The sequence below is a fragment of the Drosophila gunungcola genome, chromosome 3R, assembly GCF_025200985.1.
Source record: "Drosophila gunungcola strain Sukarami chromosome 3R, Dgunungcola_SK_2, whole genome shotgun sequence".
Taxonomy (NCBI): Eukaryota; Metazoa; Arthropoda; class Insecta; order Diptera; family Drosophilidae; genus Drosophila; species Drosophila gunungcola.
This window is the reverse complement of record NC_069139.1, coordinates 19,183,256-19,205,203: the sequence shown is the minus strand read 5'-3', so window position 1 is coordinate 19,205,203 and position 21,948 is coordinate 19,183,256. Positions and strand designations below refer to the sequence as shown.

General features: G+C 42.1%; 6 protein-coding genes across 11 annotated transcripts; all 6 read right to left on the bottom strand.

Annotated features, from left to right (window-relative positions):
* Positions 1-1,485: 1,485 nt before the first annotated feature.
* Positions 1,486-5,085, bottom strand: LOC128262700 (putative aminopeptidase W07G4.4). 2 transcript variants are annotated; one of them, XM_052997124.1, is made up of 5 exons: positions 4,936-5,085; positions 4,581-4,681; positions 3,301-3,577; positions 2,847-2,945; positions 1,486-2,769 (listed from the first exon to the last, which is right to left on the bottom strand). In XM_052997124.1, the coding sequence occupies exons 2-5, from the start codon at positions 4,592-4,594 to the stop codon at positions 1,633-1,635; spliced, it is 1,527 nt and encodes a 508-aa protein (XP_052853084.1). In that variant the 5' UTR covers positions 4,595-4,681; positions 4,936-5,085; the 3' UTR covers positions 1,486-1,632. The 2 variants fall into 2 exon arrangements, with proteins under 2 accessions (XP_052853084.1, XP_052853092.1); XM_052997132.1 differs by having other exon boundaries at positions 4,581-4,879; positions 4,936-5,067.
* A 330-nt stretch (positions 5,086-5,415) lies between these two features.
* Positions 5,416-6,723, bottom strand: LOC128262705 (protein BCCIP homolog). The gene is made up of 3 exons (XM_052997147.1): positions 6,505-6,723; positions 6,320-6,446; positions 5,416-6,078 (listed from the first exon to the last, which is right to left on the bottom strand). Exons 1-3 carry the CDS (start codon positions 6,625-6,627, stop codon positions 5,435-5,437), a joined length of 894 nt encoding a protein of 297 aa, XP_052853107.1. The 5' UTR covers positions 6,628-6,723; the 3' UTR covers positions 5,416-5,434.
* A 342-nt stretch (positions 6,724-7,065) lies between these two features.
* Positions 7,066-7,790, bottom strand: LOC128252974 (protein Abitram). The gene has a single exon (XM_052981226.1). The coding sequence runs from the start codon at positions 7,788-7,790 to the stop codon at positions 7,143-7,145; it is 648 nt and encodes a 215-aa protein (XP_052837186.1). The 3' UTR covers positions 7,066-7,142.
* Positions 7,791-7,808: 18 nt separating this feature from the next.
* On the bottom strand, positions 7,809-8,356 carry LOC128252982 (COX assembly mitochondrial protein 2 homolog). The gene is made up of 2 exons (XM_052981236.1): positions 8,031-8,356; positions 7,809-7,970 (listed from the first exon to the last, which is right to left on the bottom strand). The coding sequence occupies exons 1-2, from the start codon at positions 8,109-8,111 to the stop codon at positions 7,809-7,811; spliced, it is 243 nt and encodes an 80-aa protein (XP_052837196.1). The 5' UTR covers positions 8,112-8,356.
* Positions 8,357-9,130: 774 nt separating this feature from the next.
* Positions 9,131-17,348, bottom strand: LOC128252896 (uncharacterized). Of its 5 annotated transcripts, XM_052981080.1 has the most exons (14): positions 16,901-17,191; positions 16,514-16,752; positions 14,998-15,081; positions 14,615-14,689; positions 14,264-14,548; positions 14,166-14,204; positions 13,832-13,909; positions 13,695-13,772; positions 13,540-13,617; positions 12,826-13,478; positions 12,445-12,766; positions 11,897-12,069; positions 11,124-11,579; positions 9,131-10,557 (listed from the first exon to the last, which is right to left on the bottom strand). In XM_052981080.1, the coding sequence occupies exons 2-14, from the start codon at positions 16,572-16,574 to the stop codon at positions 10,132-10,134; spliced, it is 2,808 nt and encodes a 935-aa protein (XP_052837040.1). In that variant the 5' UTR covers positions 16,575-16,752; positions 16,901-17,191; the 3' UTR covers positions 9,131-10,131. The 5 variants fall into 5 exon arrangements, with proteins under 5 accessions (XP_052837040.1, XP_052837039.1, XP_052837037.1 ...); XM_052981079.1 differs by lacking the exon at positions 16,901-17,191 and adding an exon at positions 17,330-17,348 and having other exon boundaries at positions 14,264-14,689; XM_052981077.1 differs by lacking the exon at positions 16,901-17,191 and adding an exon at positions 17,258-17,329 and having other exon boundaries at positions 14,264-14,689.
* An 859-nt stretch (positions 17,349-18,207) lies between these two features.
* Positions 18,208-21,871, bottom strand: LOC128252898 (endochitinase). Its single transcript, XM_052981081.1, has 7 exons — positions 21,617-21,871; positions 20,477-21,098; positions 19,980-20,103; positions 19,406-19,897; positions 19,164-19,349; positions 18,753-18,935; positions 18,208-18,542 (listed from the first exon to the last, which is right to left on the bottom strand). The coding sequence occupies exons 1-7, from the start codon at positions 21,618-21,620 to the stop codon at positions 18,387-18,389; spliced, it is 1,767 nt and encodes a 588-aa protein (XP_052837041.1). The 5' UTR covers positions 21,621-21,871; the 3' UTR covers positions 18,208-18,386.
* Between the last annotated feature and the right edge of the window lie 77 nt (positions 21,872-21,948).

The window sequence follows — 21,948 nt, the reverse complement described above, 5'->3', positions numbered from 1 at the left end:
AAATCATTATAGTAATCGATAATCACAAAGAACATTTTACAAAACGCATACAAATTGTTCTCACAAATCAAATAGATTAATCATCTGCAATATGAACCAGATTAAGCAGCAAAACGCGAACATGACAGCATCCAGGAAGCCGTTAACCAGTCCTGCCATAATCAGGTCAACTCTTGGCTCGCGGCCCGTTACATGGCCAAGAAGCGCCAGAAAGCTCCCCAGTGCGGAGATCTTCTTTCATTTCTCCTGTTGCCACTCCACTTTTTTGTGATCGTGTGCCGCCTTGGCAATAAATTCACACTAACGGGGCGAAATGGGAGAGAAGTCAACGAAAAAGACTTTTACGTTCATCAATAATAAGTACCGTTAGCTCGGTCAGAGCCAAAGTCTCTGGCGGACTTGGCCAGATGACCAAAAGTGGCCAGTGCGACTGTCAATAAATTACCCAGAAGCGCACCCGAGTGGCGGAAGAACCAAGTTGCTTCTTCGGCCGTCGGGCGAAGGCCAAGAACGAGAAGACTCTGCTGCAGAAAGAAGTCTTCCAGTCTTTCAGTCTTTCAGTCCTCCACTCTTCCAAAAGAAGGCCAACGTGAGCCAACGGTATATTATGCAATCACAGCATGAATGAGACACTCTTGACCGAGTTTCCGATGCCAGGCAATAACGGTACCACGACACATGCGACAGCTGACAAGTGGGCCCCTAGTATAGTAGTGGCGTAGCCAAGTTGCAGGCCCAAGCTCCATGGAACGAGGCCCAAAGAACGAAGAGCATGGCCAAGAAGCGACTAACGGGTTCTAGGCTGTGGGCCAAGCTGCAAAAGAAGACGCTCAAAAGAAAAGGCTGCGGCGGAGAAAGAGCCAAGAGCTATGAGCCGTATATGGCCAACAAGAGCTCGAAATGCAGGGCGCCCGCCAATTATGCAAACAATGAGGCAGGGAAATGCAGTAATAAAAAAAATAAATAAATGCCATAAGACCTGGATCAGCACATGACGGCTTTTATATTCCCTTTGGGAACTGTTCTCCATTAAAGAAATTGGATTTTTAAAATTTTGAACTTTCTTCTTGCTTTTTAACTGAAATATTTATCAAACGATTAAATCAGACGAGCTTTCCTTAGTTGGCCCTAATAAATTATTTCTTTCTAGCTGAAACTATTTTAATGAGTTGTTTTGCATCTGTTAGATTTTAACATTTTATTTGGGGGGAATTCAACATTGCGAACCGAACAAATAATAAATTTTACCTTGTTATACTTTTTGCAAGCTCAAAATATTTAAAATATGTATTAAAATTTTTTAGTTATCGCTACTATTACTAAGCAACAACAACTATTACTAAGCAACAACAACGGTGTTATTTTTTCTAGATTCCTTTTAAAATAAAATTTGTTTAATAAATTCAACAACAATTAGTTTAGGAAATTGATATTGAATTTCTAAATCTCAAATATTAGTAGTATCCTTAAATCAACACACTTGAAACATAATTGGTTTTGCTTTTATTAAAAAACGTGATGCAGTTAGTGGACAGAAAGATAATATTGTTGGTTAGCTATGCGTATATTTGTGTAAGTACGGGTTCTGGCATCAAGCTGGCGTCCTCCGCGATGAATATATGCTCGAAGGATTTACTTCTGCAGATGGGTCTTCACCAGGGAAACCAGTGGGGCAGCTGTGGGCATCGCTGGGTGTTCACCGGCACTGCCGGCAATATCAATATGGGTGTACTTGATCGGCAGCTTGGAGTCCAATCCGTGCTTGTCCAATCCCGAAGCCTTGATCATAAAGGCAGCGGGCACCTGGTGTCCTCGAGGCGTCCGCACCGATGGGGCATTGTTGGCCTGCACCAGATCCTCGCCAATCACCTTGCCGGCATTGAAGGCAAAGTCGCTGGGACGGAGTACGGAAACCTCGAAGGGTTCGCCGAAGGCCTGACCAGCAGCCTGCAGTTTCCTGGCGTGATCCTCGCGATGGGCCACGCTGTTGTCGATGGCAATCGACTGGCCCTCGCCGGCCGAGATAAAAGCATGACCGGTCAGAGTGGCAATGGTGAAGAGATGCGGGTCTGGGAGATTCTGCTCCACGACCATCTCCTTCATCCGGCAGAGAGCATCGGTCATGCACATGCGGCCTTCGGCATCGGTGTTCCCAATCCTCACATGGAGACCAGCTCGCGAGGTGATGATCTCATCGGCCACGTAGCACTCCTCTCCCACCGAGTTGCGGACCATGCACAGGGCTGCCACCACATGGATGTCATCCGGCTGGAGTTTGCTGACCACCTGCATGAATCCGGCGGCAGCGGCTGCTCCGCACTTGTCGCGCGACATGCCGGCCATCACTCCGCCGGCCTTGATGTCAGCGCCACCGGTGTCGTAGGTCACACCCTTGCCCACCAGCATCAGAGTCTTCCTCGCCGGCTTCGGGGGCTTGTACTCCAGGAAAATGATGCGACCGCGGTGACGCTCCACGGCATCTGCTGCCCGATTCACAGCCGCAAACAGGGGATACTCCTTCTCCAGGACCTTCGAGTCACTGATCACATTCACGTTCAGCTTTTCGAACAGCGGCTTGATGTACTTCTCCACCTGGATTGGTGTCATGCGCTCTGGGTCTCCAACTCCAATGTCACGGGCCACAAAGCGACCGGCCTCCAATATCAGAGCCTCCTTAAGAATCTCTTCCGCCTTGGGATCGTTAATCTGGACACTGAGCTCAGTCACGCGGGATTTCTTGCAAGATCCTGCCTCACGCAGTTGAATGGGCTGAAAGAAAGGTATATTTAAAATGGGTTTATTAACAATTTATTTTTTAAATTTTTTTTTATACTATATATACTTACCACATAAAGTTGCTCCAGGGCACCAAGAACTGTGCAGAGCTCGGCCTCAGGGAAGCGTTTAACTTTGGGCACGTACAACAATGGGTTTTGGAAGCCAGCCTAGGAAAAGAGGAGATTAAATTTTATTATCGCTTCATCTAATTTATATATTTGATTGTCTTGTCGATATATTATATTTTTATTTTACTTTTTTGATTCAATAAATGTTGTTTCAGCAAATAATTGAGAGAGATAATATGTAACAACTTAAAAATATGCACAATAATTAAAAACGCTATAGTGGTTTATATTTAAGATTTAAAAAGAAGAAAAAAACAGAAATCATAATGGTATTTTGTATCATTATAATCATATAAAAAATTTAGTTTTGAATAACGAGAATTGATTTCAGTTTGGTTTTAAATGCCAACTTTTAAGTAAAATCATAAGTACGGATAGTTTTCTCAATACCCACCTTGAGCACCTTCTGCATGGACTGCTTGGCCGCCTCCTGGTAGCTCCTCACATCGTCGTAGTCGGTTAGCTCGGAAACGGGGGCATAGACCACCGGCTGGTCCACATTGGGCGCCTTGAAGCAGGAGATGCTGCTGTCAAAGGACTTGTCGTAGCTGCGGTGCTCCTCGAAGGCCGCCTTCAGCTCATTTGGAACCGCGTCGCGATCGATGATGCAGAGGCAGTCGTTGCCCGCCTGGCTCATCAGCTTGTTCAGCCGGAGGGTGCATGGTAGCATTCTGGGGAAGCACACATAAAGTGCGCAACGGAATTGTTATTGATATTCATTAAGAAACATTTCTGGGTGTCAACAATACATGCAATGGCGTTTGATTGCATTGCATTTTATCACGTCATAGGGGTTTTATTAACTGATGCAATCGCTCACGTTTCATAACAACCCCTGGCCTTTATTAAACTTACTTTTTTTTTGGATTTTTAAAATAAAAATCCCCATTAAAATAAAAATGACCATGCCCATGTCTTAAGATTGTATTGCTTCCATTTTAGCCTCATTCCTGGCGCTGAGATTATCTTAATTTAAAGTGCTATAAAGAATTGCGATAAGCATTTGGAATGACCACAATCATAAACTAATTTCCCACTTTGGAAAAAAAAAGGTGTACCAGCAGGCAAAATATTAACAAGAAACACTTTTAAAGCAAAAATAATTAAAAATTTGGAAAATTATAAGGTCTATTCCACTTCCAACTTTTCAACAATTAACAAGTTTTTATAAGTAAGTATTTTGCATATCTTATATTGGCTTACACTTTGTTTTACCAACTAAAATTAAAGAAAATTTGAACAATTTGGAAAATGCTTTAGACTATTTTATTTCCAACTCTCCCATAAATTACGTTATGACCAGATTATAAAAATTAGTTTTCTAATTACATTGAATCATTAAATCCTTATCACTTAAACGTTGATATTTTCCTCTTTTAACTTTCTCCTTTTCGATACAATTTCTCCAGACATCAGTTGATGAATTTTTATCTTTTTTGAAAAGATAAAGTGTGGAATTTCCTGTACAACAAATTAAAACCGAGATATGTATGTCAAGATATAATTTTGGTATAACTTGGGCATACAAGAGTGCTACACGATTAACCTTGGCTGTAAAAGATGGCGAATCTCCGGGAGCTTTTCAAATCGATCGCTAAGCGTGGCCAGATAACTAATCCCCATAATTTAGGCACACCCTCTAGTTTAGCACTTATGTATGTAGTTTGTACTCACTTTTCGATACCCATGTCGAGTGTTTGGAGGCAGCAGTGCGACTTGGTCGGTCGGCAGGTGGGGCGTCACTGAACTTCAAGTTTTGAGATGGGAGCAAAGCGCTGCAGCGAAAACAGGCGATAAGGAGCGGTTCTGATAACTCTCTATAGTGCGATTTGCAATGTTCTGGCTGGGTGGGCAAGCTTTTTATACGTTTAACAAACGCCAGCGGGCTTTTGTTTTTAATTGTTACTTGGCTACTTGGTGGAATACAAATCGGACGAGCGATGATTAATCGCCAGTATGATCGCAATGTAATACTAGAACTCGGATATTCGGATATAAACCGTAAACAACAAAGGCAAAGTCTACTCACGTCGCTCAGTTGGGAGTCTTGCCAGTCACGTCCACTTCGGGTGATGCAGTTTCTTGGCCAGAAAACAAAGGTTTTTTACAGTAGACCAGCCGGCATGTGCGGAGCTTTCAAACGCCGGCCAGCTGTTTGCCATTTGCCCGCGTTGCCAATCGACGCGATGGATTTAGAAAGCTTTGGGTTCGAATATTTAGTACCCTCGCTGAACTGTGATCCTACATATTCACATCCACAAATTTGATCTTTAATGTTTATAATCGAATTACTTGTAGTCTTAAATACTTGTCCTATTTTAGGTAATTTTAAGCAAAGAAGATTTTTTAAAAAAACTATTTTGGTGGTGTTATTAAATAATTAAAACATTAGAATAGTTTTTTTTACTGTTTTGCTGTATTATGCGATGGTGTATACGCTGGCTAATCTGGGATCTTAAATTTCCTTATATTAAACTTTCTTTTACAGCCCTTTCTAGAAAAACACCAGTTTTCAACAGAATTATTATTTATTCACCATTAATGAAGGCCTGTATGTCGTCAATTAGTTGTGGCAGCTGCTTGGCCTCCAGGACCAGAAGTTTTCGGTAGGGAGTCATCACGGCATCGCCTTCCAGCCAATCACCAGACATGCCAGAGTCCGTCTCGGAAGCCACGGAATACTCGAAGGAGAACTTAGCCCGGTCAGAAAGCAACTCATCCTCAGCATTGGTGTAGTTGTCCTCGGCTGGTTTTCCCTTCTTGGCCTCCTTTCTGTAGAACTTAACCAGGAGCAGCAGTGTGCCGAAGTCGAACTTCATATTCTTTGCCTTGGCTGCTTCCATTTCCTGCTGGAGATTCTGCAGCAGTGGCACAGAGATCTGGGCTGGTATGTTGATGAACCGCTCGTTGACCAGGAAGCCCACATGACGTTGTTCGCTATCGAGGAGCGCCTTCAGTTGCTGTTGCACTTGCTCCGAAGCGTGGGACTTGGCACGATCTAGTAGGTACGTTCGTAGCTGAGCGATGCTGGGCTGGTCCTTCTTGGCGGTCAGATTCAGCACGGAAGTGATCCCGAAGACAGTGCCATCCTCGACCATGTTTTCGTCGTCCGTTTCGCTTTCGGCACCCTCGTCGTCGCACTGGCAAATTACGCTTCCCACGTAGTTTTGAGCTGGGAATAATGGAGAGTTTGCTTAGATAACTGGTTTAAAAGGAAAATAGAGCTGACTTCTGGAAGTGGAAGATCTAAGTTTTAGGAGTAGCCGAAACAAATATTGTCGAATAAGAAAACAAGATTATTCTATACAGTGTATTGTATATACAGCAGTATACAAATGCATTTGCACTTTCTATGGTAGGATATGTGTTCAGCCCTTTAGAAACCCTATCTTTCAATCAATTTGAAAACTCACCTATGATAAGATCCGCCATTTGGTTGCAATTGATGTGGGCTCGTAGAAACAATCTCTGCAGCAGCTGTGATATTCCCTGGGCGTCGGGATCCACGGGAGCACGACCCTCGAAGTCAATTTGCACCTCCTAACAATATTAAACTTTAAAAAATATTTGTTTCTGAATCCTTGAAATCCTCACTTACCTCGTTGCCTCTGTACGCATCTGGGTGCGGTTCGTCGTCATCGTCATCCTCGCTGGAACTGGAGTCCTCGTCGTTGGGGTCCACCTCCATGGTATTTAGTTTTTTTTGCTTACTAGCAGACATTTTACTTGTTTAGTTTACGAACTTAGTTCTGTTCCGCTTCCAAATAAAAATAAAATGCGGCTTCAACAGCTGTTTATCATTCACACGTGTTGCTTCGCGTTGCCAACCATTTAGCATAGAGCTGTTAGCGTAACACAGCTCTGTAAACCTAGAAGCGCGTTAACAGACACTGTTAATTCAAAACTTATAAACTAACTTTTTCTCATGAACTAAACAGAAAAACAGCTTAACAAGATATATCCAATTAAATTAATAACAACACACTATAGGAAATGGTTTTAAACTAATTTTTTTCCATAAAATTTAAAAGGTATTATGATGATTTTTTTATAAGTCATAGTAAAATAATGTATTGTTATTACAAAATAATTTTTTGTACTGTTGAAAGTTCCCTTGGAAATAAATTATCCCTTAACAAAATTTTCTCCTTTAAAAATATACAAATTAATACATAGACTTTATTAAACTAGTCTATCAGTGAGAGTTTAGATCAGAAATACGTTTCTAGCTCCGTTTTAACGTAAAGGCTCCTCCATTGAGAGACTGTCTTGTTGGTCATGGCTGGTCTCGATTTTGGGTAGCACCTCCTTCTTGTGCTTCAGACGCGCCTCGTACTGCTCCTGGGTAAGCAGACTCGCCTTGATTGCATCGCAGTTCTCGATTTTGGGCAGGAGGATGGCAAAGAAGCCAGCTCCCTCGGGCAGTTGCTCTAGGAGCTTGGGCTCCTCCACCAGCGCGGTGTTCACCTCCACCAGTTTGCCCCGAATGCAGCTGGGCACCTTGTAGGTCTCCCCGCTCTCGGTGGTCAGCAAAGCCAAGGTGGACTCCGGCTGCAGGATCATACCTCCCTTTTTGCCCTTGCCCTTCACCACATTCTGGCTGCGATCAACGTTCCCAATATCGAAGTTCACCGAGGAAATGCCCTGACCTGGAGCAGGATGATCGGGGGCCAGGCAGATCAGGCAAATGCGATTGGAGTGGTAGAGCACTTGGTATGGCACCTCTCCCTTAAAGTAGTAGTATCTGGTGAAGAAGCGATCCACAACGCTGGGATAATCCTCCTGGTAGCCATCTGTAATGGGACTAACCGACTGTCCGCAGATCACCTGCTCCTCGTGCTCGAAATAGAAGGGTTCCAGCGGATCCTCAGATTGCACTGACATCTTGGATGACCGAGTCCTCTAATTACTCTCGCCCTGGATCAACTTTTCCTTGTATTTCGCCTGACGTTCGCGGGCTTTTGCGCGATTAGCGGCCGAGCGGGCAATTCGTTCGCCCTTGAGACACTTTACCACCTTGTCGTCGATGGAGTTGCAAATGCCCACGAATTTGGCGAATGCGTTCTGGAATTAGGATTCCATAGTTAGAGTAACCAATTCTGATAATTCCTTGCATAGACTCACGTTTTTGTGGCAAGCCTGGAGTTCCTCAATCAACTGGTTGCAGGCGGGCGTGTGCAGATGGGCGGACAAATCCGTATGCATTTTCAGTTAAGTCCGGGTGAGTTTATGTTCAGTTTCCCGATTCTTGCATAGAGTAATAAAGTAGTTAGTTATTACTCTATGCCGGAGGTGTGTTGTCAAATATTGTTAGGTAATTTCAGTGTTGCCAGATGAAAAACCGGCTAAACCTAAATAATCTCGCAGAACCCCGATTTCTCCCTAAAAAATCCGGTATTGCCCCTAAATTAATCGCATTCTTTCTTATTGCAGAAAGAGGCGGAAACATGTACTACATTAACTGAAAATTAAAGTCAAAAATTCAATATTTTGTAGTCTTACTGACAAATTAAGTAACTTCTGTATTTTGTCATTTTTTTATTAAAGCTTGCTAGCACTGCATATTAAAATTCTGTAAAATCAATAAACTTTAAATGTTAATTTTAAACTTTCACGTTAAATATTATTCTCTCCTAAAATTCCATAAAAAAAACCCTTAATCTAGGGGGAAACACCTAATCAGGCAACACTGTATATTTTCTAGTGGCCAGGTTATCGAAAATTGGCGCAGGGATGATTTTATACCGAAAAATATGGTAGTTTTATGATGGTCATCTTAATCTTATACGACTGCGGACCCGCCAAATTTGAACCATTGAGAGCTAAGAATTTTCTATTGCATCGTTTTAAAAGTGTATTCATTAAATTAAATCCTTTTTCGTCACAAAATTTGAAAATTTGGTATTTTGATCGTAACGATTTTTTCTTACCTCGTTAAGAGGTAGTTTTGTTTGATATCAAAAAGTGTACATCCAATTTTTATTGGTTATTATTAAAAATGTTATAGATTTTAGTGAAATAATGGTTGGTTTTTCGGGACCCTGAATTTCGCCGGCAATTGTAAAGAGTTTTCTTAGCACAGGAAGTGCTAGGTAATATATATTGATGCACACTCTCTTGGTGCGAGTCTTCACTACATGCACTGCCGCTTATTTAAACATATATATTTCTTTCCATGGACTAGCATGATTTTGTAAATCAAATTGCTTGAATAAAACACATAATTGCTTGGGGTTTTCCGTTGTTTTATTTAGTTGTGTATTTCACCCGCTCTCACAGTTCATTTTACATAGGTTTTCAGTGTGTAAAATTGATTATTTGTATTTAATGTATACGAGCTGCTTACGCTCGTCAAAAAGTTCATTTTATCTCACATGCGTCTAAGTAAATATGTTAAATTCTTTATTATAGTCTTCACTGTTTGCTTTTATCAAAAAAGTCTTATCAACTACGAAAAATCGTCAGGGTCAGGAACCAAAAAACAAAAATTAAAACTTTACGAAATTCCATTTGCTCTAAAATCAAATCTCAAATCTCAGATCTCAAAATCAAAACTCTGCGCTGTTGTCCACTACTATTCGAGGAAAGAAAAGAAAAAACTGGGCAGTTGGGAATTGTAATGGGATGCTGGCCAATGAGGGGTCGGATTATGTGGGTTGTGTATGGGTTAGAATTCGTCGATGGTTCGTCTATTAGCTATTGCTCTCAGTTATGGGTTAAGTGCTGATCTACTCGCCTAGAAAAGACTCGATGTTACCTCTCTACTCGGTTAAATATGAAACTATTCTGTGTGTGTTTGTGTGCTTTGCTCTCGATATTGCATTAGTTTCCCTCTCATAAAGCTCTCAGTTCGGTTAAGTGTAATATAATAATTGAAAATAAAGATCTCCAGCAACGCGGTTGAAATCGAAAAGTCCTCCAAGGCAACCGTTGCTCTGTCCCTCTCGTTAAATCCCTCTCTCTTTCCTCTAGAAACAATGGCCTTGTTTTTCTGTCTTGCGCTGTTGTTCTCTACCAATAGTTTGGGGGTTCTTCAACAAAGACAACAAAACATTTCTCCTTTGCCCTGTAAGTGTGTCCCCTCTCTCTCACGTCGCCTTTCTCCATTTCTCCCTTCTCGATATTAATTCTCTATAGACGGTTACCGGTGCCGATGTCACATTCTCTCTATCTCTCACTAAAACAAACTAAATGGCAGGTTTTCTCCTCTGGAGGAGCCAACACCTCAACTCGTCTTTTTGGGATCGGCCTGGTTAAGGACCCCACCATCCCCATCCCGCTGCTGGGCCTCGATGGTGGCCAAAGCCGACTCGGACATCTTCTTGTACTTGCCGGCCAACTCGGGCAGCTCGTAGGCAATGGCCAGGTCCAGTTTGGTGATCGGACATCCGCGGAAATAGGTGCAGGTGTCCCTCAGCTTCTTGAACTCGTACAGCGGGTTCAGGCGGAAGAAGTCGCGGTAGACCTCCGGATCGGGCAGATCGTAGCGCGAGATGTTCGTCAGCGTGGAGAGTCCCTCGTAGATGTGGTAGTTCTGCGGGTGGTCGATTATGTCGTCCGCAATGCGCTTCTTGTTGCCGAACAGCGTCTTGTGGTTGTTGAACGTGTTCAGGTAGCAGTCCACCATCTTGGCGTGGTTACGCACGCGCACCTGTTGATTACAAATATTTATAATGAGATATATTAAACAGCTTTTAGAAAAACTAAATATTACAGAAATTTTCTCCTTAACATGCTTATGCTTATTTAACGTCTCAAAATTATTAAAAATTAAAATTAGTTCAAATTTAACATTTAAGAATTATTGATATTTGAAACTATTTGCGTAAAGGACTGCTGGAATATGTGATTGAGCTTAAAAACAAACTATTATAATTTTTAATGAATCTTTAACAATTGTACATCCATTTTTTATTTTATTTTGTTATTTTGTTTTTTTAAATTTATTTAATTTTATTTTTTTTTTTATATTTTCTTTAAAATATCTAACTTGAATATTTGTACTAATTTATTAAAGTCTTTTAACATTTTAGCCATACTTGATTCACGGTGCAATATAATAATTACGTATACGCCCAATATATAATATTATTTAGGTCGTGATACACAATTAAGCTTAGTACCCTAACTGATTCATGGAATTGATGTAACATATTGCCCAAATTGGCGCACATGTCCAAGTTATCATAAATATCACTCATACGCCCGAGTACTCACCGCGAAACGGCGGGCGCTGGCGATCTTGTGCTCGATGCGCTTGTCAATGGCCGTGCGCAGGTCACGCAGGAAGGCGCGCTCCTGGGCGAGCAGCAGGCGGGCCGGGGCGCCATCCTGGTAGGGATGCGTCCACAGCGAGGTCGTGTACATGAGCGGCGGCTGGGCGGAGGACATCAGCGGCGAGATGTTCCAGATGAGGGCGCCCTGGACGCGCAACAGCTCCTCCGGCTTGACGGTGTCCGCCTTGTTGAGGATGATGCGCGTCTGGTACTCGCGCCCCTTCAGCTGGTCGAGAATGGCCTCCGTCTCGGGACCCACATCCAACTTGGCCGGGTCGTAGACCAGAAAGATGATGTCCGCACGATCGATGAACCACTGGCAGGCGTCGTTGAAGGGGAAGACGCGGGACACTTGTTTGCGCACCTCTAGAATGCCGGGTATCTCGACGATGTTGACCTGAAAAACACATCGCCAAGTGCTTAAATTTAGTAATTCTCTCTCTGCCTTCGCTGCCTTTGCTGCCTTACTGCAGCCCGCATCAATTTATTAATAACGAAATTAATGCAGTCTGTGCGCTAAAAGCTATAAATTCCGATTGGCAGATGGCCAGCTATTTGCAGTTTCCCAATCGACGAGCTGCTGCCCTGGGAGACAAGTTAATGCTTGGCTGCACCTGACGAGCTAGTACTAGTACTAGTACTAGTACTAGTACTAGTACTAGTACTAGTACTCTATCCCTGATCTGCCCTGCCAGATATGGGTCTATAGCCTACCTTCTCGAGGATCTTGCTCTTCATCTTCAGGCCCCGCAGTCGCTCCTCCAATCCTTGGCCGAACTTCTGCAGGCCAGAGAAGGTGTAGTCCGCTGCCAATTGGGTGCCGTCGAGAACCTCCGTCTCGTTGCCCCACATCAGAATGTTGAAGTAGGCCGGAGAGGGTTCAGCACCTGTTTTTGGTTGGGGAAAGACAGTTAAGGGAAATTTTATTAGAATAAATAATATTTTTAGAATTAATATAGGTTGAAATTAAAGTTTAAATTATTTTACAAAACCCCATGATAAATATTTTGTATTATTTGTTCCTTATTATCTCTTTAAACATTTTTAAAATACATCTTAAATTAAAACCAATAACTTTTGGGGTGTAAATAAATTAAATTATAAAAAGCATGAGCCTTTAAGATCTTTTGAAATATACTATAAATAATGTTGAAACAAGGCTTGATACTTACCATGAATTTTAGTTTTATTTAGTTTTATATTTTAAAAATTAATAGCCTGATTCTAAATTTAAAATGTATACTATTATATTTAATACTTACCAGTTCTCAAAGAGTTGGGTGTGTACTCGTTGTCGGTCAGATAGTTAAGGATGGACGACTTGCCACCCGACCAGGGTCCCATGAACAGAATCAGTGGCTTCGAGAAGATTTCGGGATCGCTGAAGTGGCGGTTGCTCAGATCGCGGTACTTGTAAAGAGTCTCCAGGGGCTTCACAGCGTTCTCGTAGATGCGTTTGATGTCCCGCAGGATGATCTCGGCCACATTGTCGGTGGCCTTCTCGCGGGCATTGAACTCCTCGTCGAGTTGGAGCAGCTCGGTGATGTGCTGGCGACTGCGACGGTTTTCAGGGATAATTCCTTCCTAAAAATAATATTTTCATTGGTATTCCAAGATTAAAAGGGTGTTTTTTAGATACTAACCCAGAGAAGCTCGTCTTCTGGCTTTGTGTCATCATCATCTTCATCGTCATCATCAGCGGTTTCCTTGGCAGCATCGGCCTGCGGTTCATCCTTGGCTTCCTCAGATTCCACGGCATCTTCCTGGACGGTTTCGGGTTCCTTGGGAGCGACTTCCGGCTCTACAGCTTCCTCCTCGGCCTCTTCGACTGGAGCTGGCTTCTCCTCCTCCTTAATTTCCTCGGATTCGACCTTTTCTTCTTCCTGTTTGACTGGTTCCGGTTCGGCTGCCTCTACTTCCGGTTCCTGCTCCTGCACAGCTTCCTCTTCGGGCTCCTGTTCTTTCACGGCCTCAACTTCGGCTTCCTCCTCGGCAGATTCCTCCTTGACGACTTCCTCCTCTACGGGGAATTCTTCGGCAGGACTTGGAGGAGCTTCAATGTCAATGACGGGAGCAGCATCAACTTCGCGTTTGCTGCGCTTCTTGACCGCCTCCTTCTCATCCTCATCATCGTCATCATCATCATCATCGGCATTCTCACCGCTATCCTTGTGGTCGTGCTCGTTGGGAACTCCATCGCCATCCACATCGCCGTCGTGCTCATTCAGGATGCCATCACCATCCAGATCGTCGTCCTTTTCGTTTGGCACACCATCACCATCCAGATCTTCATCCTCTACAGGGGTTTAGGGTCATTTATAAACATTTAAAAAATATATATTTAAAGTTAAGCATACGGGAATTGTTCGTGCCATCGCCATCCAAATCGTCATCCTTTTCGTTCTTCACGCCATCTCCATCAATGTCTTCGTCCTCTGGAAATGGCAGCATGGAAATGTGAATTTTAAAATAAGTCACATGAGCTTAAAACGAAGATTTATGCAATACTAACCGTGGTTTACTTTGCCATCACCATCCAGATCGTCGTCGTCGTCATTATTCACGCCGTCGCCATCAAGGTCTTCATCCTCTGTTGATTGCAAAACATAAATAAATAAATTTCCCCTAAAAAGATCTTTGTTTGCCCACCGTGATTGACTTTTCCATCACCATCTAGATCTTCATCTTCCGAATTGGGAACACCGTCGCCATCAAGATCATCGTCCTCTGAAATGTTCAAAAATTGATGAAAAATTGTACTGTTTATGATTAACCACAAGCAAGTAAAGATGCTGAAACTAAAATAAGATTAAAGCGCTAGGTTGCAAATATCTGAAAATCAAAAAAGACTTTTAAATTGAGCAATTTATTTTTATAAAAACGAAACAAATAAATGAACCTAATAATGAAAAATAAAATGTAAGCTTTTGTAATTAGGCAAAATAATTCTTATGGCCAAAGCGAAATGTAATTTAAAACATACCATGATTTAGGGTACCATCGCCATCTAGATCATCATCCTCTGTAAGATTAGAGTAGGAATTTAATATATAAGTCGATTCCCTGATCGACCAAACTCACCGTGATTTGCCTTGCCATCTCCATCGATGTCTTCGTCCCTATGGTTGGGCACACCATCCCCATCGATGTCCTCGTCCTTGGAGTTTGGCACACCATCCCCATCGATATCGTCGTCCTCTTCATTCGGTATGCCATCGCCATCAATGTCCTCATCCTCGTCGTTTGGTATGCCATCTCCATCGATGTCATCGTCCTTGTCGTTCGGTATGCCATCCCCATCGATATCATCGTCCTCGTCATCGGGAATACCATCTCCATCTAAGTCGTTGGCACTTTTCGCGTCCTCTGTGGAATCCAATTCGACAGTTTCAATTTCAATCGTCTCTTTCTCATCAACCGCGGATAGCCCACCATCATCGTCATCATCGTCGTCGTCCCCACGTGGCTGATCGGATTGCAGTTCTCCAGATCCATCTCTGACACCATCTGAAAATATATATGCTTATGAAATATCCTCAAAAAAGACTATAAATTGAGTGTTACTCATATAAAAAGGTTTTTTGGATTGCCAAAATGATATCATTCTGGTATTCAGATATATTATATCTTAATGGCCTATTTAACCAAATTTATTATGTGGTACGACACTGAAATGTATAATACCGATTGGCTTAATAATACTGTTGAGACTTTTAGATTTTTAGCAGTTCATCAAATTGGTTTTTAAAACAATTTAATATTTTGTAAAAGTAAAGTCCACTTCTGTTCATTTACAAAATTTTACAAGCCCTTACCTGTTTTCAATTCATGTATGGCCTTTTCAATGTAGGGTCGACATTCTGATTCGCTTGGTCCGACATCGGCATTGACAAACCCAACTGAAATTAGTGAAAAAGAGCATGACAGGTCAATTTGTAATCCGAGTATTGCCCAGAAACCAGGAAGCCCTAGGAAAGGCCCTAAGCTATTTTCATCTCGTCATCCAAGAACAATGGCCGCACTTTCTCAGTTTGATGTCAGCGCCAACGGCGAGGTCATTCTATCTGTTCAAACTTGACATTATTTATGGTACTCGCAGTGCACAAACATACACACTTCGGAATATATGCGGCGGATTTATGAATTTTATTTTTAAAAGATGAAAACTCAAACACATTTCGCCAGCTTGTGGATGAGTAAATTTCTGTACCATTCTGTTGGCTGCTCGCCCACTTTGGCCTTACTTCTTTATTTTTGTTTCTCTTAGCCACCTTACTGCTCCGAAAATCCGGATGCGGGGGCGTACCATTTGCAATGGAATATTCTACATCTTCAGAATTTGCTTTTTGGTAATGGAAGGTCGTCTTTTGATTGACGGACTGGTGGTGAGGTCGCTCGGCTAATTACTTTCGTATTTTCAGATAATTAGGACAAATGTCTGGCTTGGCCATATATCAAAAGGCAACAGCCTGAGCCTGATTTAAATGAGTTTGCTTATCGGCTTTCAATGTGCAGGTCGCCTGTCGGCGGATGAATTAAATGAATTAATTTATTTCAGGGCGTTTGTGGGCAGGAAGGTATTTGAACAATTTCGCATTTCATTGCTAACCGCATTGATAGAATTATTTATACAAATTTCGCCGACGGACTGCATGCATATTGTGTTTATGTTGCTGCAATCGAGCCCATCCCAGCCCATAATATATATAGTACACAGCATTTGCGCCATTTCTCATTTTTTCTATCCATTTCCCTTTTTTTTCTGTGTCTGTTTTGCAAACTTGAGCAAACCAAACAAAATATACAGAGACATTTCGCACACACGGGTGGGAAAATAGATAGATGAAAAGCGCTCGCAGAGCGCAAATAAAATAACTTAAAAATTTCTAAATTTAAAAATATTACAAACGATGACAACGAAGAGCGACCAAGCGGCGCAAAAGTCTCAGTTCTCCCGAAAAAAAAGTCGGCAAACTTATATCTGTATTTGTGCTGCCACTAGTGGTTGGCCAAGTCAAGTGTACGGGGCTATTCTAATATACCAATGCCCAAAGTGTCGTCCACTGACGTTTGCAGACACCAACACCGATCCACAAAATATAGAGAACGCACAAACTCAGGCAAATATTTTTAAACGTATATTAATACATATTTCTTTTTTTTCAGACGTTTTCCTTCTGTTTTTCTTGGCTTTTTGTTATAAAATTGCATAATGCCTGCCCAGGCTGGTTGAAAAAGTGTCAAGAAATTTGAAAGCGACCCCTCGCCCTTTTGCCTTACATAACGAAACGGAAAGGAAACGCGAATATTTATGATATTAAGGATACTCACCATGATTGGAGACGGCGAGTAACGTTAGTCCCAGGAGGAACCAAATGGTTAGCCGCCCCATAATAATCAAAACAACAAATTATCCTCGAGTTTCCAGCGTGGTTAGCACTTTATCCACGTCATAAATTCTCCTTGCAAGTTTTCCGTAATTATGAATAATTATGGAAAATTAAAATTAACACTTTTGCTCGTATTCTGCATATATATGCATCCGCTATATATGCGCTCGTTTAAATGCACTAAATGAAAGAGTAAAGAATTCGAAAACCAAAGATTATTTAAGGCCAGAGAGCCAATGGATAATTTTTTTAGCTAAATATATATGCAAATGGGATAGGATGCGTGTTGGGAATTTGGTGTTTATATATAGGATATATAGGCTCGCACAAATTTTTTCACAGTTTCAATGGATTTCCAATTTTGCACTTTTTCGTTATTTCTTTCACTTTGCAGATCGATTAGTTATCAACAACAGTAAGCATTTGTATTATTTTAAAGAATTCTCGCGCTGCCAATAGCAAAATTTAACCAACAATCGTCGGCTGGGTAATCCTTAGTGTCCCTTTCGATGATTGTTAGCTAAATAATTTGCTTATTTCTGGCCGTCGTGGTCGTCTTCGTTTTGGTCGTCTGCGCACGTCGTGTGCGTGTCGTTTTTTGAACAGGGCCAGCTCGAATTTTCCCAACACCTATCACATCTATTTTCTATCTAGTCTGAAAGGAGGAAATTTCGGTGTGCCGTACACGAGTATACGAGACGATCTCTCCCGGTCCAAAACCAATTCGTAACTCAACATGCATATACCATGAATTTACCTTGTGACCGCGAAAATTATTCGATTTTGATATTTTCGTAGCACGAATTTTTGTCAAAAGCACACACAGTTGAGTGAGTGAGTGGGTTTTCGCCTAATGCTCTTTCAGTGTTTTCCATTTTCTTTTTTAATTTCCTCTCGCCGGGTGGCGCTCGCTGCTGACAATTTGGGAACAACCCGGCGGATTCTTGGGCAAAGCCTAAGGGAAATTAATAGCATTCGTGTTGGAAACTTTTTTTTTTAATTATTTTAATATTTTACTTGTTTTTTGTTTTTAACGTTCTTTGATTGATTGGAAATTTCCTTTGCACTTGATCACTTTCTCTCTCAGCACTTTCGTTTTGGAAGAATGTTTAATTATAGACAATGCGGTGCTCATTCCGCATATTGCTCAGAGCATCATTTGAGCCAAAAAAATAATGTTTCGAAATCAAGATTTTGGGCTCTTTGCGATTTGTTTCGTGTCACAAATGCTTAAGTTCCATTTCCCTTACGCTCTCCGCACACGAGTTGAGATTGTGAAAATCAAATGTTAAGGATTGAAATTATACATTTCGCTGTAGCATTTATCATTGCTCATTTGTATGGTTGATTGCACGAACAGCTGTTCGCTGGTTGTATTCCAAGGCTACCATCCTCGGTGCACCTCACCTCACGTCGCCGCGGACAAGTGAAAATGTGTCCCAAGCCATTGCGTTTATTAGCGTAATTAGAAATAGCAAATTTTCGAACAAATTGCGGCAGGGCAGGGGAGCATTACGTATACGTAATCCCCTGTTCATTGGGGCCTTATGTAAGACTCGTTATGCACCATCACGCATTGTTTTATTCTCAAAACGATTGCACACACCCCTAATAAATGGCTCGTTTAGTGCTTGGTTTATTGGTTTTTAAAGTCATATTTATTTTTATTGTTTTCGTCTCGATCATCTTTGTATCTCTACAATGCTATTAAATTAAAATACTTAGACACCTATTTCTAAGTGTAAATAAAGATTTTCCCACCCTATGCTAGAGTTTGTGTTTTAAATAATTTAGAAATATGTATTTTGGGACAGTTAGTGGGCCTCGTTGCCCTCCTGCTTCTTCTTCGTGCGGGTGCAGTAGTAGCGATCGCTATTCTCAATCCAATCGCAGACATTCAGGACCGTGTGGAAGGCCGTTCCCTCCTTGCACTCGAATTCCACGGGCTTGCCATGGACACACCGGAAGTACTGTGGGAGAAAATTAAAAATTATATTTCCTTTTTTTGAATAAAAATCTAGTTTTAGGGTCATTTTAAATAGATAAATTATTTTTACCTCAAGATCAATTTAAGTTTGCTTTATTAATCGCCAGAAAGAACGCAAATATTTTTTATAACTAATCGCTCATAATGCTTCCCAGATTCAACTGATCATTTATAGCAACTATTTTCCACTTACCTTTCGACAATTGGGATGTGGCACAAAGTCTCGGTTGGTGCAATCGATTTCGTTGGGATCAAACTGGGGTTCCATTGGCGGTTCGGGATCTACAACTTCCAAAGGCTCTTCTGTATTTTTTTCCGGAGCAGGAGTTGTTGTTGTGGTGGTGCTGGTGGTTGTCTTCTTCGGTTTTTTAGGTTTCTAAAAAAAATTAAAGAGTTTAAAATTAAATAAAAATTGGTATTCTATTTCGAATCTACTAATTTAATTCTTGAAAAAGTTAAGAGGTTTAAGAGTAAAAAGTAATTAGCAACAATAGTTATTGACACATTTCTTATGTTCCATTCAACCCAAACTATTTTTAAAAGGTTTGAACGTTTATTTGGTTTATATATTTAATTAAAACCGAAAACATTTTCTTTTTGTTACCTTTGTGGTTGGTTTTTGGGTTGTGCTATCCACGGTTGGCACAGGTCCAGATGTTGGGCTTACTATGCTCGAAGTTGGCTTGGGCTTTGGCTTTGGCCGCTTTGTGGTGGTCGTCGTTGGTTCAGTCTGGACTAACTGAGCCTCATCCGGATTTGGCGGAGTTGCTGGGGGCTTAGCCCACTCGGGCTGAAAAATAGAAAATCTCAATAATGTAACCACTCAATTGAGGAGGCGATATTTACCCTTGGTGTTGTCTCCCTTGTAGGTTCCGGAACGCGATAGCTCCTCATGTTATCGTAGAGGATCTGCATCAAGCCGTTCTTCTTGCCGCACATTCCATGGAAGTCATCCATATCGATGGCCCACGTCATGGCGCCGGCGTAACCCTTCTGTTTGATGTAGTCCATCTTGATCTGGACGGACGCCTCATTCTCGTAGCCCACCCACTGGGTGTCCTTGTAGGTAAAGGGCACCATTCCGGCGTCGTCCCACTCCACGGTCCATCCTTTCGACTTGTCCATCACCTCCGTGCAAATTTCGTAGTAGGCCAGGAAGCCGCTGGCATTGGTATAAGGACCCGGAGCTCCGCCACCCGCCTCCTTGTTGATGTAGGTGCCCATGTTGTAGTTCTTGTTCGAATTGCTCAGCGTGAAGGTACGGCCGTAGAACGGTACGCCCACCACCAGCTTGTTGGCCGGGCAGCCCATCTCCTCCCACAATGCAAGGCCGTCGTTCTTGAATGGCGACGCTAATTAGTTTGGCACCACAATCAGCAGCTCATCCCCCTCTCCCTTGATCTCTTTGTATCTCACTTACCACATTCAGCCGTTCGTATGCGTATTGGTCGTGTTTTCGCTTGTACAGCGGACTGTGCACGTCGGCAAATCCGGCCCAATTTCCCCGCAGGTCATAGGTCATGGCGTGAATGGCGTCCAGCAATCTGCAATGTGCGAAAATAAATCAGCGGGACTCGAAGTTTTTGGAAATCTAAAGGTGGCTTTTGCACAGTCAAAAAAAGACTTAAATAAAAATAAATTAGTTCTAATAATTTAAATATATTAGCTAAGATTTCAAAACGTGTAAAAAACGATAAGTTAAAAACACTAACCATTTGTTTAGTCAAATCATTGTGCAACTTATTTAGGATTTTTCTTAATCAGCATTCAGATAAAATATTTTATGTCTCAAACTAAAATTATTTTAAGTAGGTTTCAACAATGATGTAGCAGCAGAAACTGTTAGAATTAAAAGTATACGTGCCTTAAGATTTCTCAAATATACAAAAACAAATCCCCCAAATGATTTCTACTTACTCGCACAACTCCGGGACATGGTAGCCCTCTTGTAGTCGGAATTTGGCAACCGGCACAGCCATGGTGATCTCCCATCCTCGACCCTCGCGATCGAAGGCTCGGCGCAGCTCCTGCACGAAATATAAGAACTTGTCCTTATCCCCAAAGGAGCCACCGCGATCCGTGGCTCCCGGATACTCCCAGTCCAAGTCGAATCCATCGAAGTTGTACTGCTTCATGAAGCGTACCACACTGCGTATGAAACTCTGGCGGCGATCACGAACAGCCACCATTTGGGAGTACTTTGAGCCACCTTCGGCCCAGCCACCCACAGCCACCTGCAGTTTCAGATTGGGATGGCTCTTTTTCAATTGTGTGAACTTGCTGAAGCCCTCTTGATCGACATCCAAATCAGGATCGATCACCAGGACATCCCAGCTCTTGTCGCTGACACCGATGAAGGAGTAAATCAGATGAGTGCACAGTTTGGCAGGCACATCCTCCAATCCATATCGTCCGATTCCAGGTCGATACACTGCCCAGTTGCTAAAGTAGCAGACAATTCGAGAGGGCTGTTCACTGGCCAGCGTTGCAATTGGCCAGGAACATATCACTCCCAGGATCAGGAGCGCTATATGATTCACTAAGTGGGATAAAAACCAAAAATCGAATTTACATTTGAAAATAAATCGTTTCTTAAGAAAAACTTAAAAAATCATATAATAACGTATAGAAATCAGAACAACTTAATATTATTATCATTAATATAGTTAAATCCAATGCCCAAATAGTTTTTAAAGCTTTAGGCAAGAGTTTAGAGGTTTTTGCTTTGAAAGTTACAAGCTTTTAAAGCAAAATATTTACGTTGCTTATTTTTAGGCACTACCATTATTATATTTTAGTCCCGAGACCTTTCAGGAACACTCCGCGTTGCTTTGTTATTTCTCAGTAAAAGAATCGTTAAAGCCTCTCCCGATTCCCACTAACGACTCGTTTTTCGAGATCTGCGTGACGTGCATTTATAATTGAATGTAGTCCGAGTCTCTTGTTGAACGAATGTTAGGGTCTGTGTTTATGGGACCGCTAAGGCTATGTGTCCATAATGCTGCACACCCCAAGTTCATTCACCGATTTGCACTTTGTATGCACGGTCAGGCTTACCCATTTCTTAATGCTCCTCCACAAAACGAAGATCGGCCAAGACTTGAATATACCGTGTAGATATATATATATATACACTAAAATCGGGGGGAATCTCGAGCGTTGTGCGTGCGACGCGCGTTTGGCGTCAAATGACAGTCGAGCTCTCGATCAGCTCGACTTTTATAGTGGGAGGCGTTGGCTCTAAATACTCTTTTTGCAGTCCGGTTCTTGGATTGCGCCTTTGTTCCTGCGTAGAGTGCGTGAGAGGTGTGATTCTCCGAAGAAGCACTGAAAAAAAGGGGGGCATGGTCGCGGAGGGGCGAAGAACGGGCTTTTGTGTTTCTGCTGAC

Bases quoted from the DNA above. Each gene is read 5' to 3' on its own strand.
- LOC128262700 (XM_052997124.1), bottom strand. The intron at 2,946-3,300 runs GTGGGTATTGAG...CTCTTTTCCTAG, and splicing joins CCATGCAGAAGGTGCTCAAG to GCTGGCTTCCAAAACCCATT. The intron at 2,770-2,846 runs GTAAGTATATAT...CCTTTCTTTCAG, and splicing joins CCCTGGAGCAACTTTATGTG to CCCATTCAACTGCGTGAGGC.
- LOC128262705 (XM_052997147.1), bottom strand. From the start codon at position 6,627: ATGTCTGCTAGTAAGCAAAAAAAACTAAATACCATGGAGGTGGACCCC. The intron at 6,447-6,504 runs GTAAGTGAGGAT...TAATATTGTTAG, and splicing joins ATGCGTACAGAGGCAACGAG to GAGGTGCAAATTGACTTCGA. The intron at 6,079-6,319 runs GTGAGTTTTCAA...CATTATTCCCAG, and splicing joins AATGGCGGATCTTATCATAG to CTCAAAACTACGTGGGAAGC.
- LOC128252974 (XM_052981226.1), bottom strand. From the start codon at position 7,790: ATGTCAGTGCAATCTGAGGATCCGCTGGAACCCTTCTATTTCGAGCAC.
- LOC128252982 (XM_052981236.1), bottom strand. From the start codon at position 8,111: ATGCATACGGATTTGTCCGCCCATCTGCACACGCCCGCCTGCAACCAG. The intron at 7,971-8,030 runs GTGAGTCTATGC...TCCTAATTCCAG, and splicing joins TCCAGGCTTGCCACAAAAAC to AACGCATTCGCCAAATTCGT.
- LOC128252896 (XM_052981079.1), bottom strand. From the start codon at position 16,574: ATGGGGCGGCTAACCATTTGGTTCCTCCTGGGACTAACGTTACTCGCC. The intron at 14,690-14,997 runs GTAAGGGCTTGT...ATATATTTTCAG, and splicing joins CATACATGAATTGAAAACAG to ATGGTGTCAGAGATGGATCT. The intron at 10,558-11,123 runs GTGAGTACTCGG...TGTAATCAACAG, and splicing joins CCAGCGCCCGCCGTTTCGCG to GTGCGCGTGCGTAACCACGC.
- LOC128252898 (XM_052981081.1), bottom strand. The intron at 19,898-19,979 runs GTAAGTGAGATA...TCGCCATTCAAG, and splicing joins CATACGAACGGCTGAATGTG to AACGACGGCCTTGCATTGTG. The intron at 19,350-19,405 runs GTAAATATCGCC...TCTATTTTTCAG, and splicing joins CAAGGGAGACAACACCAAGG to CCCGAGTGGGCTAAGCCCCC.